The 17,514-nt window shown below is 32.9% G+C and overlaps 7 protein-coding genes across 7 annotated transcripts; 4 read left to right on the top strand and 3 right to left on the bottom strand.

Annotated features, from left to right (window-relative positions):
- Positions 1-401: 401 nt before the first annotated feature.
- Positions 402-8,744, bottom strand: TEL1 (DNA-binding protein kinase TEL1; the record flags this gene model as incomplete). The annotated part of the gene is made up of 1 exon (XM_011272877.1): positions 402-8,744. The coding sequence occupies one exon, from the start codon at positions 8,742-8,744 to the stop codon at positions 402-404; it is 8,343 nt and encodes a 2,780-aa protein (XP_011271179.1).
- Positions 8,745-9,097: 353 nt separating this feature from the next.
- BN7_6583 (60S ribosomal protein uL14) lies at positions 9,098-9,943 on the bottom strand (the record flags this gene model as incomplete). The annotated part of the gene is made up of 2 exons (XM_011272876.1): positions 9,098-9,465; positions 9,925-9,943. 2 exons carry the CDS (start codon positions 9,941-9,943, stop codon positions 9,098-9,100), a joined length of 387 nt encoding a protein of 128 aa, XP_011271178.1.
- A 455-nt stretch (positions 9,944-10,398) lies between these two features.
- On the top strand, positions 10,399-11,073 carry SLX8 (SUMO-targeted ubiquitin ligase complex subunit SLX8; the record flags this gene model as incomplete). The annotated part of the gene is made up of 1 exon (XM_011272875.1): positions 10,399-11,073. One exon carries the CDS (start codon positions 10,399-10,401, stop codon positions 11,071-11,073), a length of 675 nt encoding a protein of 224 aa, XP_011271177.1.
- Positions 11,074-11,447: 374 nt separating this feature from the next.
- Positions 11,448-12,626, top strand: BN7_6581 (uncharacterized protein; the record flags this gene model as incomplete). The annotated part of the gene is made up of 1 exon (XM_011272874.1): positions 11,448-12,626. The coding sequence occupies one exon, from the start codon at positions 11,448-11,450 to the stop codon at positions 12,624-12,626; it is 1,179 nt and encodes a 392-aa protein (XP_011271176.1).
- A 54-nt stretch (positions 12,627-12,680) lies between these two features.
- BN7_6580 (uncharacterized protein) lies at positions 12,681-13,748 on the bottom strand (the record flags this gene model as incomplete). The annotated part of the gene is made up of 1 exon (XM_011272873.1): positions 12,681-13,748. The coding sequence occupies one exon, from the start codon at positions 13,746-13,748 to the stop codon at positions 12,681-12,683; it is 1,068 nt and encodes a 355-aa protein (XP_011271175.1).
- Positions 13,749-14,274: 526 nt separating this feature from the next.
- BN7_6579 (uncharacterized protein) lies at positions 14,275-15,978 on the top strand (the record flags this gene model as incomplete). Its single annotated transcript, XM_011272872.1, has 1 exon — positions 14,275-15,978. One exon carries the CDS (start codon positions 14,275-14,277, stop codon positions 15,976-15,978), a length of 1,704 nt encoding a protein of 567 aa, XP_011271174.1.
- A 324-nt stretch (positions 15,979-16,302) lies between these two features.
- Positions 16,303-17,014, top strand: VPS60 (Vps60p; the record flags this gene model as incomplete). The annotated part of the gene is made up of 2 exons (XM_011272871.1): positions 16,303-16,332; positions 16,430-17,014. The coding sequence occupies 2 exons, from the start codon at positions 16,303-16,305 to the stop codon at positions 17,012-17,014; spliced, it is 615 nt and encodes a 204-aa protein (XP_011271173.1).
- Between the last annotated feature and the right edge of the window lie 500 nt (positions 17,015-17,514).

Raw genomic sequence — 17,514 nt, 5'->3', positions numbered from 1 at the left:
AATTAAAATCTTTAAAATTCAAAAATGCTTTAAATCACTTGATAATAGATTCATTAGAGAGAGAAAAGATCAAATATAAGACATTCTCTAAAAGTTCTCTCTATAGTGTTAATAATTTAATTTAAATTTAATTTATCTTATCTTGATTACTCAGCACTCACATAAGCGAAGATAAGCTTTCGTCTATATACCAATTTTAAAGCATGTCATATAAGCAACCGTTAATCTTTATTTTTAACTCATTTGACATTTCCTAAATGACAGGCTTAGCGATGTACTATATTGCTTGTTAAGATATACTCAAGTTACTTGCCAAGAAGCTTAATTGGACTACATTTAATGGTTCTTTACAACTAATTATAGATTATAATATTATAAATAACGTATAGCGTATAGCTATGTTAATAAAATGGTGTCCAACCTAAATAAATAACTCCCAAATTTTTATAATCTGTAGCTTCTTGTATCAATTCTTCAACACTTGCTTCAACACTTAACCCATTTGCATTTAATTTAGTTTCAACGCCTTTAACAGCTCTTGCAGCATCGGATCCATCTCCTTCAACATTAAATTTTGATGAAACACTACTATGATTTTCAATCTCTTGTAATCTTTTTTTCCTAATTGGTGATATAGCCCATGAATAAAGTGGATCATATTTTAAAACATTTAATATACCAATAATTTTTTCAACATTTTCTCTTAATACTCTGAAAACATGTTCTGAACTTTTTTTAAAACTACCTTCAACACCAGTAATACCTAATCCATCAACAATATCTCTTGTTAATCTAAATGGAACTAATTCAGGAACTGGTAATAATTTACCTTGATCAAATGCAACTCCAAGATCAATATGAATTGGTTCACCTGTTTCTTTATCAATTAAAATATTATTTAAATGACGATCACCTAATCCTAACATATATCCAACAATTGAATTAGTTGAAATACCTTTTGTATAAATTTGTCTAGATTCATACCATTCATCAATATTTGTAAAAGTATCAATGAAAAATTGTCTAAATATTGGTTGTGTCTCTTTACAAATCTTTAAATAAACGTTTAATCTTTCCCTTGTTCCTGATGATTGACAATTTCTCATCATTTCTCTAGCTTCACTAAATGAAATAGAATCTTTGGAGTGTAAAGGTCTTAAAATATCACTTAATGCAATTGAATTAGCAACAAATTCAATCATACCTGCTTGAGGTCCTAATGGAACAACTTTATAAGTTCTCATTTTAAGACTTCTTTTCCTTGTTTCTTTATCATTTTTTAAAATTGTATTAACCTTTTCGAAAACTTGTTCCATAATGGCATCTTGTCTTAAATCATCAGTTGAACCTTTTAATAACATCTTATGTTTACTACCATCAGATAATTGTAATCTCATAATTTTAGGTAAACTAATACCAGATGAAGATATTTGTAATATAGGTGAAATATTAACAATCTTTGGAACATTTTCATATTCACCACTAGGATTAATTGATAATTGATTTGCTGTTGGTAATGGGATATTTAAATCTCTTAATTGATTAATCCAAAAATCACCAACTTTTAAATTATCCAATTTCATTTGTTTCACACCACTATTTGGTACTTTTTCAGTAGCTAAAGTTAATGCATTTGAACTCACTGATTGTACTGGATCAAGAATATCTTTATGAAATGAACTATTTTTGGAACTTAAAGTTTTCCATAAGTTATCAGCAGCTGCACTTCTTGAATGAATTGTTGAATCTGTTCGAGATATTTGATATAATTTATGAACTCTTAAATTCATAATAAAATAAAGTGAATGATAAGGATGTTTGAAACAAATATTAATTAATAAATTTTGTAAATTTGTTTGAAAGCTAGTTTTTTCATCTGCTAAACGTGAAACTAATTGATTCAACCAAGATATAAACTTATGACATGGAAGTTTATTGATCCATTTACTGAAAATATTGTTGATATTATCAGCATCAAAATATTCTAACCAAAGTGCACAAATTTTATCAATATCTTCATCATCATAAGAATCATCAATATAAATTGCATTCAAGAAAAACTCTAATGCTTTTTCAATACAAACAATTCTATTATTAAATAAAGTATTATATGAATCTTTATCTGATTCGTATTGTAATTGCATTCTTTGGAAATATCTTTTAGCATTCTTTTTTTCATCAGCAGGTGTTGATTTATTTTGAATAATAATTTTCAATTCTTGAAGCTCAGCATGTTTTTCTTTCAATAATTTTTCCTGTCTTTGAACTTCTTCTTCAGCACCAGGAAGAGTTGTTTGTTTATAACAAAAATAACCTAATATATGATAAACTTTTGATTTATCCTTTACTGAAGTGACATCCTCTATACCACGTAAGGCATCATTAACGTATGTTTGCATTATATTTTCAAATTTTTCTTGTCTTGATTCTGAAGTCCATTTAACTAGATAAGCATTTAAAACAGATCCAAAAACATCAAGACCATTTATCAATACATTGTTTGGTTTGGATATATCATTCTTTAAATTATCTTTCAACATCTCAATTGATATGGCAGTCTCACCTTGATCCCACAATGTACAAGCAGTTTCAAAAGATGAAACTTTAGACAAATATTTGTTTATATTCAAATTAGTTTCTGATCTCACAATTTTATCTAAAAGCATTGATGAGTTTGTAGACCTTTGAATTTCATTATTAGATCTTGAAAGTGATGTATATCTTTGAATTTCTAGAGCTTGAAATAAAACATTATCTGTAGAGCTGCAATTGACTTTACCTTCTCCATATGAAATCCTTCTGGATAAAAGTAAATTCTCAATATCAGCAAATGAAGCTTGTTTAAACCAGCCATCTTTGATAGTAGAAAACTCTTCACTAGATTCAATGAGATCTGAATTATCGAGTGATTGAATCAATTCAATATTATATAATGAGGCTAATGTTTTTGTGACATTGACTTCCTTATTGTCTTGTGATTTTAAAAGTTTTCTCACAGATTCTTCGAAAAAGGACTTTTCATAATTCTTAGATTCATGAACACCTTTGAGACAGCAATATATGAATTCATCTTCAGATTTTGGGGATTCAGAAGCTGGTAAATTCCATTGACCAAGCTTCCAGCTCCATTCATAACTCCTTTTCAAACGCTCTTGAGGATCCAGTTGATCATTAAGCATATCAGATACACCCAAAAGACTATTTTTAACTAATGAGTTTAATACCATCTCCTTCGAAGAATATAAATCAAAGTTTGTATAATCCCGTAATGTTATAGAGGAGTCCAAATTTGCACTGCTGAAAACAACATTTCTCCAATTATTTTTACTCTCTCTATTCATAGATGCCATTGCATAGGTTAAAGATGGTTGAATTGGAAGTCCATGAAATAAATCCTTGTCATTTAATTGATTATAAATAGATTCCAAAGATTTTGAATCGTCAACCCAGGAAAAATGTGATTTATTTGTTGGATCACTGTAAAACGCCTCGAAGGTTAAAAGTGCAAATTTTGGCATATTCATACTAGAAGCAAGTTGATAAATGACTTGTGAGTCTAAATGACCTAATACATTTCTGAATTGTTTGATATCTTCCTTACCAATGTTCATGAAATATATAAGCTTCAAGACCAATCTAGCCTTCTCCTTCACAAGTTTTGAATTTTCAGAGAAATTCATGGTATTATTTATCAATTTTATTAACAATTTTTCCTCTGTAGATCTACCTTGTCTTAAATAAAATAATAATACATCACAAAATATGGACTCTGATATGGATGGAAACTGAAACAAATATGTGGAAAATGATTTGTAGAGAAATGAATTTTCATTCAAATAACTGAGAACAGATAATATAATGTCACGGCACCATATCGATGTTGCTTTATCAGATAAGCTAGAAACAGAAGCAAGTTCAGACCAGGGATAAACCGTGATAGGATCTGAATGAATAGAGCTGAAAATAAACCAGTCAAGAGGAACCAATAATTTCACCAAGTCTTTCAAATGCGAATCAAACTTCATGATACTAGAAGCTTCCAAATTCCCTCGATTATACTCATAAAGTCCCATACCAAGATAGTCATCAATGAGAACGAGCTCTTTGACATTTGATATATCAGTTCTTCTGCGAATGAGAGCATCAGTAAGAGATTCCAAGTTTGATGTTTTTTGCTCAAGATGATCCTCAAAACTTTTAGAAAGCTCATTATTAGATGAGTTAAGTTCATCACCAGTCAATGTATAATGTCTTCCTAAATACCTCGCTCTAAAGTGATCAAAAGTAACGCTGAACAAGAGCTGAGATTCTTTTAGGAGTTTTGAGACAGCAGAATCAGTCTTTAATTTGTAGAAAAACTCATTTAAATGCGGTACCTGACTGAAAAGTAAATCCAATGATTGTAACACAAGGTCCTGGGAGCTTGAATTCAAATGTTTAGCAGCAAATCTGAGAATTCCATGAATTGAGACGTAATTAGACCGTGACAGCGTTTGTCTAGAAGCTGGATCAGTTTCTAAAAGAAGAGTTTCTTCAAGGGCGGTAATATTTGTGGTCAACAAATGTATCATTGGTATAAAAAGACTTTTCCAAACCCCTTCAAATTTCGAGGTTGAGTAAATATCCATTATCTTGCATTCAACAGGATAACTCATTCTTCCGAATTCTTGTTTATATTTTGACAATTGAAGGACAATCTTCAAAACTAATTCACAATAGCGGTCGTTCTGATGTTCAACTTCATCAATAATGGTCAAAAGAAAGACAATGATTTCAGAGGCATCATCATGCGTAATATCATCCACCAAAAGGGACGATACATGATCCAATACCAGAAATAGTATGTGCTCATTTTTTAAGTTATCAAAACCAAGAATAAATATAAGTCTCAGCTTTCGTAGCACAAGTAGTTTCTCTTTAGAATCTGAAATAGTTGGAAGGACTTCTAGAGTACCTTTGATGAGAAATCCGACAGTAGCAATGCTCCAAAATTTGGTAGAGGCCTGATCTGTTATTTGATTTATCTCATGAATGACAGCAGACATGGGGATTTTGATATTCACCAACGAAAATAGATCAGGAGGACTTCCCACAAATAGAAGCTTCAAAAGTTCATGGTCTTTGATTTCGGGTGCATACTTCATAAAATCAGAGATTCTTGAATAGTCACATAAATCCAAAAAGTTGCGTACCAAAAGTATTCTTTGATGATCTATCAAGCTTGAATCATAAATTTGACCAATTAAACTGAAAATTTCACCTTTTCTACCGCCTTTGATGAAAGAAAGTGGAATTGAATATGATAGAGTATCAAGCAGAAGTTCAGATTCATCAATTTCGCCACCTAACACTTTGTTATTCACTATAATGTTTGTATTTGTTTTTCTGCTAGAGATAAGCAACGCGTAAATAACATTAGCTCGCTTCTCAATAAATTCACCAAATGTATCAAAACCTAGTAACCTGTATGGAAAAGTATCAATTTCCTTGTCATTATCAAGCCAAACCTTCATTATTTCAAATATGACTAGCTTATTTGAGTTGATTGAATCGGCTACTGGAAGAATAGCAGCTTCAACATATGGTTTGAAATGAAGATAACCATAGTTTAACAATAACTTGGATAATCCATGAATAAAAATTGCATATGATATAGTAAATAATTCTCTGAGACAAAATGAAAACGTAGCAGCTAAATCATCTAGTGTTTGAGGATTGACAAATCCTTTATTAAGATCTTCAAAACAACGTATCTGATCATTAAAAGGTAGCGTTACCAAGAATGACTTGAGATCAGAGCAAAGTCTGATTTTATTAAGATTAGTAGATCTTTGAAACATATTGATACCAGCCTCTTGAGTGCTTAAATCTGATTCATGTGAAAGCTTAACAAATATAGACTTTGTGAAATAATATGAAGACATTTCTTCTGTAATCAAACCCTTTTCTGCTAAAGCAACTATCCACTGGAACATATCTGAATAATCGGATGCCCAATCTTCATTTATTCGTTGGAGCCAGGGTTTGGTAAAGGCAATGAATAGTCTTGAAGCTAAAACGATAGTGATTGGAGATCTTTCATATTTGTATGAAGAAAGCAGCTTATTACCAAGCAGTCTCAACAATCTGCTAATTGACAAAGCTTGGATTTTTGTGGTTTCAACTTTATCTAAATACTCAAGCAAAGTGAAAAATGCACTTGAAAAAACTTCAGGATCAACATCCTCTAGGTACCTAATAGCCTGATCAATAGTAGTATTCACATTTTTTGTATTAGAAAACCTAGAATAAACTGAAATGATGAACTCTAATAGCCTTTGTTCATTGGTTTTATAGCTAACGACATCAAAATATGTTTTACTGACCTGTGATTCAAATTCATCGCTTTCCTTTCTGATGTCACCAAAGTCATCAAATTCATTCATAACCATCGGAACGTCAGCACTTGACCTGTTGAGCTTTGAATTTTCATTCGCCTTTTTGAAATCTGAAACTAGTTCTTGTATATCAAAACAACTAAAAATGAATTCCCCAGATTCGTTTAAAGGTTTGCATTCACGCAATTGAAACAATGCTTCACTAATATATGCAAAATTTTCAGAATCAAGGTTTTCAATATACCTTCTAATGTCATATTTCAACCTCTCCGTAGAGCTTTCAAGATGCATATTTCTCTGAATAACTTGAAATATGAAGTAGGAGTCTTTCACCAGCTTGAACAACCGAGTAATATCCCCTTGAGAGTCATACAGTTCCATAGTGTATAGCAGCTTATCAACAATTTGTGATAGTCCTTCATGATCAGCTTCAACTTTGCAAATGTTGAAATTTGGTTTAACTCCTATATTCAAAACTGGTTTATCAAGACACAAAATATAACCAGCTAAATCAGACCTTGACAGCCACCTTAAATTGAAATTATAAAATTGATTTTCATAAATAATTTCTGTATCCTGACATGAGAATTCCAGACCAGCTAACCAGGAAACAAATTCAGGAAAATTGGCAGCACTAGAAACCAATTCATAATCCCACTTGGATATTAGCCAGTCAATAATTCTATCCCCTGCAAACTTATTCCCTGACCTATATTCTTTCCCCAACTGCGAGAACAAAACCCAAAATTTTAAAGAATTGTTGGTAATTATAACAGGCCCGTTAAGTTCAGAAAATTCAAACATAGCTTGGATTTGAAGCTTCAAAGAAGAGTCAGTTGGAACATAACCAGGAGTGCTTAGTATGTAAATTATTGTTTGTGAGGAAATATTCACTAAAGATCTATCTTTGAGCATTTGTAGATTGATTCTCAATAGCTGAGATAATTGGTTGGTAGTTAATTTCCACCCATATTTTAGTAGGGTACCAACAAGAAGTGAAGCATACCCAGATACCTCAGGCTTATCATGGAATGCAATTATTTCATCAATTTTGAAATATCTAAAGTCCAATTCATGATTATGGATGTAGAAGATCATCACTTGGAATCCCAAATACTGTAACCGAACGTCACCAGAATGAATGAAATGGTTCAAAAGTTCTAAAGGTCCAGATGAGCGCTCTATAACATTCGAAAAAGATTGAACATCTAGCTTTCTTTTTTTATTTGGAGCTTCAATCATCAACCTTTGCGGTTTATGAAGATGATATAAAACAGAGATCAAATTTGTTAATGAGAGTACAACAAGCCACGATTTAAAGTTTCCATTTTGGGTCAACCTAATACCATCAAATTTAAACCAAGTGTTCTTTACTTGGGATTCATTTGTAAAATCGATATCACTTAAAGATAGCGAATCCGAAGGACTTCTGATTATCAATTGAATCCATTGATCTAACCAATATGTTAAATCATCCCTGATACCATCATCATCAGTCATGTCTCCTTGTGAATCTTCAACATCAATCATTTTGGGTAAATTTTCAAGGATGAAGTCACTTGAAACCAATCCGAAGACAAGTAACTGATCTTTAAGAGACTCATAATTTGTACTAATCATTGAACCTGCAACTTTGACAACAGTTCTTACAAGTTTCACACTATACCGTATCTTACTAGTACTCATTTGTATTATCAAATGATTTGTTATTTCTAGTATTGATGATGTTAATGAATTTTCTTTCTTCATAAGATTGAAGTATTTTACTAAAAATTCTGTAAGGTCGTACCCTAAATCTTCGATAACCATCTGGGGATGAACCACCATTATTTTTAAAGCACCCAAAAGTTCCGACACAAATTTATCAGTCATACTTTTTGACAATTGTTTGTTTAAGATTCTTAATATGTTCTCAAGTAACTTTATCCAATCGTTACTTGATATATGCTCTCTATGCTCATCAGTTGCAATGATAGCATGTATTATTTTAGAAATATTCAAAGCCAACGGCCTTATGATCTCATCATCATGGGTAAACAAGGCTTCTCTTGAGTTATTAAGTGTTTCTTTGACAAGTTTGAATTTCATTTGTTGGACATTTTGCACTATTACTTTTCTCAAAAGATAACTTGATGTTTGTAGTCTGGATTCCACAGCGGTAGTTTGATTCTTCCTATATGTATTCTTTTCGGCCTCTAAAAATCCAAAAAGACTTTGACACAAGTTTGTGAGATCCTTATTATTGAGATTGGAGTTTGAACTGATATATGATTCAAGACCTGATAACCCATCATTTCTGTCTTTTACTTTGCTTGATTCAAGTTTGACTAAAAATTGCGTTAGTATTTTCATGACTTCAATTATCATTGACCCCCTAATTTCCACGAGAAGCACTCACCTAATAGATTGAAGAGGGACTTGCTAGACATAATAACATAGCACAGAAGCTCGAATTTCACTTAGATCAATAATAATCGTTGTTGATGTTTTAACCTTCTCGTACTTTAACAATAGTGAAGAATAATAACTGAGTTTGAAAGTAGTGGCCCTTCACGATTTTTTTTCAATATTCGTTCTACGTAGAATTTTTTATAATTTAAGCACTACAATTTCGATCTTGAAAACCCGTATTTTACATATTCTTGTATTAAACTCTCCCCATGGTAATAGCAGTAATTGACATCATTTATATAACAGAAAAACGTAACAGTAGAAACATCTTAAACAACAACACCAGAGTTTGAGGCAATACGTGGCCATAAATCAGCACATTCTTTACCGACTGGACCAGTGATAGCTGAACCTTTCATTTCACCTTTTGGATTGACAATAACACCAGCATTATCTTCGAAGTATAAGAAAATACCATCTTTTCTTCTCCATGATTTAGCTTGACGGACAACAATAGCTGGCATAACTTTCTTTCTTAATTCTGGTTTACCTTTTTTAACAGTGGCCATAACCATATCACCAACAGCAGCAGCTGGTAATCTGTTTAATCTAGCACCACAACCTTTAACGGCTAAGATATATAAGTTTCTAGCACCACTGTTATCAGCACAGTTGATGACGGCACCGGTTGGTAAACCTAACTATAGTACATTTGTTAGTAAAATATTTTGAAAGATATGAGTTAAATGTGGGTTAAATGAGTGTTCTAATCTTAGTAATTCAATATTGTATGGTATCGAATTCAATCCTAATCTGTTTGTGATGGTATTCTTCAATTTATTATTTTGGTATATTTGAAAATTTCCTTTATATTACTAAATATTTGTGCCAAATCTTAATATTCCAATAATTGTTATCTTCTAGTTCTGATGTGCTCTAATCTCATAGGAACCTTGAAATACTTGATACTACGCTGCTCCACTAAAGTCAATTATATGGACATATTTTCCCTAGTCCTATGTCTTTATTTCAATTTTGATGATTCAAATCTTTAATGATAAATTTCTTTCTTTAATGATACGATAAAACACTCATATATGACCCATTTGAACTCTGCTTCTTTGATATAGACATACTGAAACACGATATTTGTTACCTGAAGCACCACTTGACATTGTTATGTTATATTCTGGTTGTCTATCTCTTCTAACACTAGTTGATGTTGTATGTAGAAAACGCTATATTAATTTTTCACAGACCTTCCCTCGCTCTGCACCAGAATGGGACTTCTCGAAAATGAAAAAAAAAATCTGTGACTGTTGCTCCTAGCCAGAAACTCAGAGGGAAAATTGATTGTTCGCGAACACATACTAGTTAGAAATGGCTCGATCAACACTGCGCTTAACGAAATGAGTGCGAACCTGAAAATTCGATAAGTTGTTGGTGTTTGGGTGTTTGAGCTAAAAAGCCCTTTAAAGATATCATGTGATGAGTGTACATTTAAGCCCTTAACGTGTTGTTTTGGTTTCTTTTATCTGCGAAGATTATGGCAAATAAGTATCACACATATTGGTTACTCTAAAAGTATCATCCAGAAGATAGAATCCAAGAGAAGCACACACACAAAAGAATGCCTAAAAGGTCAAGAGATATAAAGGAACCACTGAGGCAGAACGACTCCCTTGCAAACAAGCGCCAAAGGACTGAAGATAATCACATCGTGGAGCCTGAAGACGACGATGATATACCGTATACACATAATAACTCAAGATCAACAACACCTTTAAGTGACCTGAGTGATATCAGTCAAGATAATGATATACAGATAACTAGGGAAGTGGCATCAGAAACACCAGCTAGAAATCAAACACCAGCAACTGCTCCAATTGAAGTACAGTCTCAACCATCTTTTAATCAAAATACCCCAGCACCTCAGGATGTGATAGATGTCGATGATGATGACGACTTACAAGAGTATTACATTATATCAGACGACGATGATGATTCAAAAGATAAAGATAAAGATACACAACAGAAAACTGTGGAGGAACAACTAAGAGAAGCTTCACGTAATGAGAATTCAACTTTGAAGGATGCACATTGTGCAGTTTGTTTTGATAGTCCAGAGAACACTTATATATTACCTTGTGGTCATATATATTGTGGTGATTGTGTTTTCAAAGCTTTGAGCTCTACAAAACAAAGTAATAAAGCTGGTGGTCCATGCAGTCTTTGTCGCTCGTTTACCCCTTATAAAAGGGCAACTTTAGGTATATTCAAAAAGAAGAAAAAGGTGCTGATTTAGTACGAGTTTTTGCTATTTGTGTGCATTTTTATGAATTTATGGAACAATCTGGGTTTGGGTTTTGAGATTAAACATTGGGGTGGTTTTTAGCACGCCCTGTATAGAATTTAATGATTTTGGTTAATAGGTAATATAAATTTGAAGCTTTTTGTGTCAAAAAGCCGAAGTTGAATATCCCCCGTAAATTAATTATAGCGCCTAAAAATATAGAAACCTTGATACCTTGATATTGAATTAATGATAAGAACTATAGATTGTCAGAATTAAACATTTGCTACGTTATCAAATCCATATATTGTATCCCATTGCTAATACTTTTTTTGCACATATATTGAAGAATACTTCGTTGGTCTTATTATTCCTAACCACTCAACATGAACACAAAGAAATCAATCAAAAGAAACAACAGAGCTAGAAGTCAAACCACAGTCAAAAGGCATGATCATTGGTTATTCGTTAGCTCAAACGATATAAAGAGCGAGGGTTGTTCAGATGATAATCAAGAAGATGAAGACGAAGAAGATTCATACACTTATCTTTACTCAACCAAATCAGATTCAGATTATTCAATAAGTCAAAGCAGAAGTGAGAATAAAAAAACAGTTGGCTCAAAGATTGAAGTCAAAGACAATGTTCATGTTGAAGATGAATCACATTTAATTTCAAACCAAAATCAAGATTCTAATGAAAACCCCACAGAGGATGCTTCAACTAGTCCAAGCCCAAAAAGTTATCAATTCATTAATTTGAGTATTGAAAATACAAAATATAATAACAGTTCACCTCGACCACAATCAGACCTTAAGTTTGAGACAGCATATATTAAAAGGGGAAAGTTTAAAGGGTTTCATGATGATAGAAGGTATAGATGTATTTATGGAAATTTTGATGAAACATCTAAGTGTCACAGAGAAGACTGTTATTGTATCAATGCATCAATTTATGAATCACCATTGAGGTTTCTCCAAAGTGCTGATAGCTTCAGTGAAGCTGAATCAATCGATTTTGATGATAACATATTGGTAAGAATGACTCCAGAGCCCTCATCAACAAACTCCTCAATATTCCATAACAAGCAAAGTGCAGGTAAAGCATCTAGAAAAGTATCATTACCATCTTTGAAATTACCAAGCTCATCACCAGGAACACCACAGAATCAATCTAAAAGAAATCCAACTCAACATTCAGATAGAAATTCTAGAGTCTTGTATAAAGTTAAGCAAAAATTTGATCATTCCCATCCTTCTAGTGCTGGTCCTAATACCAATAACAGATATACCCCGGAATCTTCAGAAAAATTATCCAAAAGGGTTAAAATGTATCATTCAGTTAACAATCTTTCTAAAAGATCTTCATTAAAACAACATTGGGCCGGTGATGTTACTCCTTCAATGAAAGATGATCATGATGTTATAACGAGACCCCAAACAGCCAGAACCAATAGCAAGCATAGGTATCTCAAAAGTTTCAGACTGCATAGAGATGTTTCAGTTGTTGATTTACCACAGCATAATCCACGTTCATACACACATCAAACAATTGCAATGATTTGAACCTTGTCAAGCAATTATCAGTCCCAAAAGTTTTTTCTTGAATGTTATTTTCTATTATGGAAGTGTATGATTAATAGACCAACTTTTCAAATCTTCTCTTATATCTGATTCTTTAAGTAGAGCTTGGGTTGTAGTATCACCCTTATAGTCACTGACTTGATGTAGGGGATTTTGAGTTCTATTAGCATCAATATCCAAATCAATCAGATTGATACCTTCTTCGTTTTTAGCCCAGCCATCTCCGCCATTGAATATATCATCAACACTTTCACCAGCAGTAAATTCACCTGGTCTAGGATCCCAAGAAATCTCGAATGTTTTTTCATATAATTTAGCAACAATAGGATCTGAAGTTATAGCCATTGTTGATTTATGGTTTTTATAGTCTGGACTACTCATACCTGATGCACTATTAGCCTTATTATGAGATGGAGCAGCAGAACTTGGTCTAGTTATACTTTCATGGAAAGCAGATGATTCATTGAAAACATTTGAAATACCTTTAAATACATTTGAGTTCTTCATTGAAGGGGCAATGAACTCTGATTTTTCACCTTTGATTAGCTCCATACCAATTTTAACGTTTAATATACAATTTATTTTGGATTGTTGTAACAGATATCTATTCGAAGTAGGTTCTTCGTAATTGACATATTCAGCTAAGTTTATTTCAATTTTACCTAATGTTGTCTTTTGATCAGTGGTGGGTATTAATTTTTCATCCAAGTTTTCTAATTTATCAACTGGTATAAGTGGGCGATGATCCAATTGATTTTGAGGGTTTGGATTCAGTGATGAATTATTATCCTTTGAGTGTGTTCTTTGATGATGGTGATGATGATGTGAATTCTCAGTGTAAACAATTAAAACAAGAATTTTATCTTGCAGTAATTTATTTCTATTTATTCCCAGCTTTACTAATGCTTCATAGTCATATCCCCAATAAGCTCTATGGTCTTTGATATGTACTTTTTGAGTACGCCCTCTGGTTTGTTGTGTTGGCGAGTCTTTAAGATACCATTTGACATAACAAGCCCCTGATACTTTTGGAATGTTTGCTAGTTCTTGAATCCGTAGCGAAAAGAGGAACTTTGGCCTTTTAGAGTGTGATAGAAGTGCCATAATTACACAGCACTTTAATTGTGTGATTTCTAGTCTTTGTTGAAATGAAGTAGTTCTATCATTTGCCTGATAGTGCGGTACGGGATTATTGTTTTGAGTATTTTTTACTGGGCCCGTAATCTCCAATAAATCAATAATTTACAACTTCTACACATGCTAATGCTATTAAAGAACATTTGAAATACGGTGAATCGTGATATTGATCTATCAGATCTTGATAGTATGATAGTAACAAAGTGTTGAAGGAAGCTTTACATCAAAAGGGTACGGACTAAGCAATACAATGTGCATAAAGGTGAATACTATGAATTTTGAGTTATCAATTAAACTTCTCGAGACCATTTGTGCTTTCGAATGAGAGCCAAATTCAACTGCCATACAAGACGTCAGCACGAAAAATATGATTTATGATCCAATTTAAACCTCTCAATGATATATCTATATATAACTGAACAGAAAACCCACTTTTTTCTGCTTAACTCGCATTTTCTGTTCAACAACATCAGATCGTTGGTGACAGGTAATAATGACAGAGAAGTTAGCTGATAACGTGATAAGCATACAGAGATTGAATAAAGGAGCTAGGTATAGAGCTTCTAATCGGGGAGCTGAGGCTGCTACTAGCAGCATTGTTGATGACTATATAGCATCAAGTCTTGATGTTGATCCAGACGATCATAATGAGAAGATTAAAAGCTATGAAATTGATGTGTTGCGGTCATTGGATGATGAGACACTAGATTTGTTTGAGGAGCTAGAAACTGACTATCAGTGGTCGAATGATGCTAATTACTCTAATTCGAAGAAGTCAATTGAGACTTACAAAGGTGAAGATGGATATGTTGATGATAGTTCCATTGGTCAAGGGTATGATCATTCGGAGAATGATACGTTTACTGATTCTATATTCTCCAAGGAAGACGTGGAAACTTTTGGATATGTGCTAGACAGAATAGAGAATTTTGAATGTGACAAAGAGCTAGGGGATGCAGTTGCAGTTGTAGATGATGAATATGAGGAGCTTAGAAGGTTGGAGTTGGAATCCAAAGGTTTATACTCAGATAATCAATTTTACACAGGGAATGGAGAGGGAGCTCTTATAAGCTCAAGTGGATCAGATTCAGATTCTAGCTCTGATGAAAATTCACAACCAAGAAGGGAATTTGATGTTAAACAAAAGTTCAATCTTCTGCGTAATCGACTGGCAAAAGGAATAAATAAGATAGTTAAAGATGATCCGAAGATTGATTTTGATGGACAAGAATGGGCAGCTAATTATGAGGTTTATCGTAATGGTATTTTAAAAGATGGTGAAGAGGTAAAACAATTAGGACAAGAACAAGGAAAAGGACAGACTATTTTTCAAGGGCCTTTTGTCAAAAAAGTCCAATGGGATTTGCTATCAAGAAATAATACCTTAAGACCCATCAATTCAGCTTTAAAAGGACAAAAAGTTAGAGAAACATCAGAACTGAAGACTCTGTTACCATATAGACTTGTCCCATATCCTGAGAAAAAGATCCTTAGACTTGAATCTCGATATGATAAAAAGAAGAAACATAACTCAAAGGTTAGAGACTCGGATAAATTAACGTCAAAAAATGACCCTGAACTTTATACATTTACGGAAGAAATGATGGCGGATAAATCATTTGAAGAGATTTTAGAAATTAGAATAACTATTGCACAATATCACAAAAATTACAATGCCATTACTTTAAGCAGAAGGGGAATTGCTAAGAAACAGGAGATAGGTCTGAGATCTCAAAATGGCAAAAACACTAAACTTCATACAGAACAAAGATTAAGTGATATGAAATTAGAAAATGATGTTGTTGCTCCATATGAATCTACAGAAGGTTGCACTGAGGTAAGTTCAGATTCAAGTGAAGAATCTTCTGAAAACCAAAACCCACAAGAGAATAATGTTCAATCAGGTTTACAAAATCAAGGAAAATCACTAGACAAACGTTATCAATTCTCCAATGACGGATACATATTCCCATTAGAACATCCTCCAGGGCTATATTCATCTAAAAAACAAAGTAAAATACAACAACAAAACCAACAGAGAAGAAGAAAAGCACCACCAAGACACACTCAATTGAGAGTGGTTAACCCTAGTCCAATAGATGTCATTCCTCCAGATGAATGTGGTTACTTCAGGGATCAATCAAAGGATTATAATAGAGTACCTCATAGTCCTTTGCCAAAAGAATTTAAGCAATAGTATAGAGAGTTATCAATACTACGTGATTTTGGAGCTGGTAAAAACTATCAATTATCGTGTAGATTTAGGCTCATATCACTATTGGAGCTTGTTAAAGTCCAATTAGCATGTAGTTAAGGTGTGACGATAGTATTTTTAACATAGCATTTAAGGTTGATGGTGTGTGTACTATGTAGTATGTATGTAGTGTCCGGCTCACAGTTTTTAATTTTTTCGCACTTTGCAATCAATTATCATAGCTTCAAACCTATGATGATATTAGGGAAGTCATTTACAACTATCAAATTACCGAGTGATTGATTACAGAGAGTGCAAGACTCAAATATGAATAGATTATTTGGATCCAAGAGCAATGTACCAAAGCCAACATTAAATGATGCTGTTGGGAATGTGAGTGGCGATGACTCGTGAAGATCCCCCAGTTTTCAAAATACTAACAATATTGATTTAGATTGAAGAAAGAATATCATCATTGGATGTCAAATTGGCCAAAATAAATGCAGAACTACAAACATATCAACAAAAGTTAAGTCGTATGAGAGAAGGTCCAGGTAAAAAGACCATAAAACAACGTGCATTAAATTTGTTGAAGCAACGTCGTCAAATTGAAGCACAAAAACAACAATTAGATTCACAAGTTTGGAATATGACACAAGCTCAAATGACTACTGATAATTTACAAAATACAATGATTACAGTTGATGCTATGAAGACTACAAATAAACAACTTAAGAAAACATATGGTAAAATTGATGTTGATAAAATCGAAGATCTTCAGGATGAGATGCTGGATTTAATAGAGAAGAGTAATGAGCTTCAAGATGCCCTTGCTACAAGTTATGATGTTCCTGATGAAATTAGTGAAGGTGAATTAGATGCAGAATTAGAGGCATTAGGTGATGAAATTGATTATGAACAAGAATTACAAGGTGAGATTGGTTCAGGATTACCAAGTTATTTGAATAATGAAAGTGAAGTTCCACAATTCATTGACGAGCCAGTTGAAGGTGGAAAAGAGAAAGAGGTTGCATCATGAAAAGCTTTTTTGAATAATGGAATGTAAGGCTGGAGAAATATATACCAAATTTATTTTATTGTTGATTTTCATTTTCATTCATGTGGACTCCAGTGAATAATAAGATAAAGAGCTAGTTTAATTTTTCCAGAATTATATATGATTAATTAATAGGACCACAGGCGTTTAAATAAAAGCATTTTTGTAGTTGATCTGGTTGAATTAAAACACTAAAACTCGAAATTAAAGCGGGTGCACGTGACCGCATATTACCGTTTTAGGCGCAGTGCTGAAGCTGTGATTTGATTTGACCCAACAGACCAAAGCACACAATTAGTACGAAATCAATCTGAAAGAAAGATGCACAGCTACAGTAACAACAATTACGACCCACAGACGCAATCGACAGTGAAGAGCGATTACAAAGAATCTTTGGTTATTCTAAGTGAGCTCTGAATGGGAAATTAAGAGAAAATCACCCACAGTTGTATAATCAAGGCTTCACTAAAATTTTTTGATTT

This window comes from Wickerhamomyces ciferrii, contig 00291 (genome assembly GCF_000313485.1).
Source record: "Wickerhamomyces ciferrii WGS project CAIF00000000 data, strain NRRL Y-1031 F-60-10, contig 00291, whole genome shotgun sequence".
Taxonomy (NCBI): domain Eukaryota; kingdom Fungi; phylum Ascomycota; class Saccharomycetes; order Phaffomycetales; family Wickerhamomycetaceae; genus Hansenula; species Hansenula ciferrii.
Note: the sequence above shows the minus strand (reverse complement) of the source record. Positions and strands in the feature narration are given on the sequence as shown.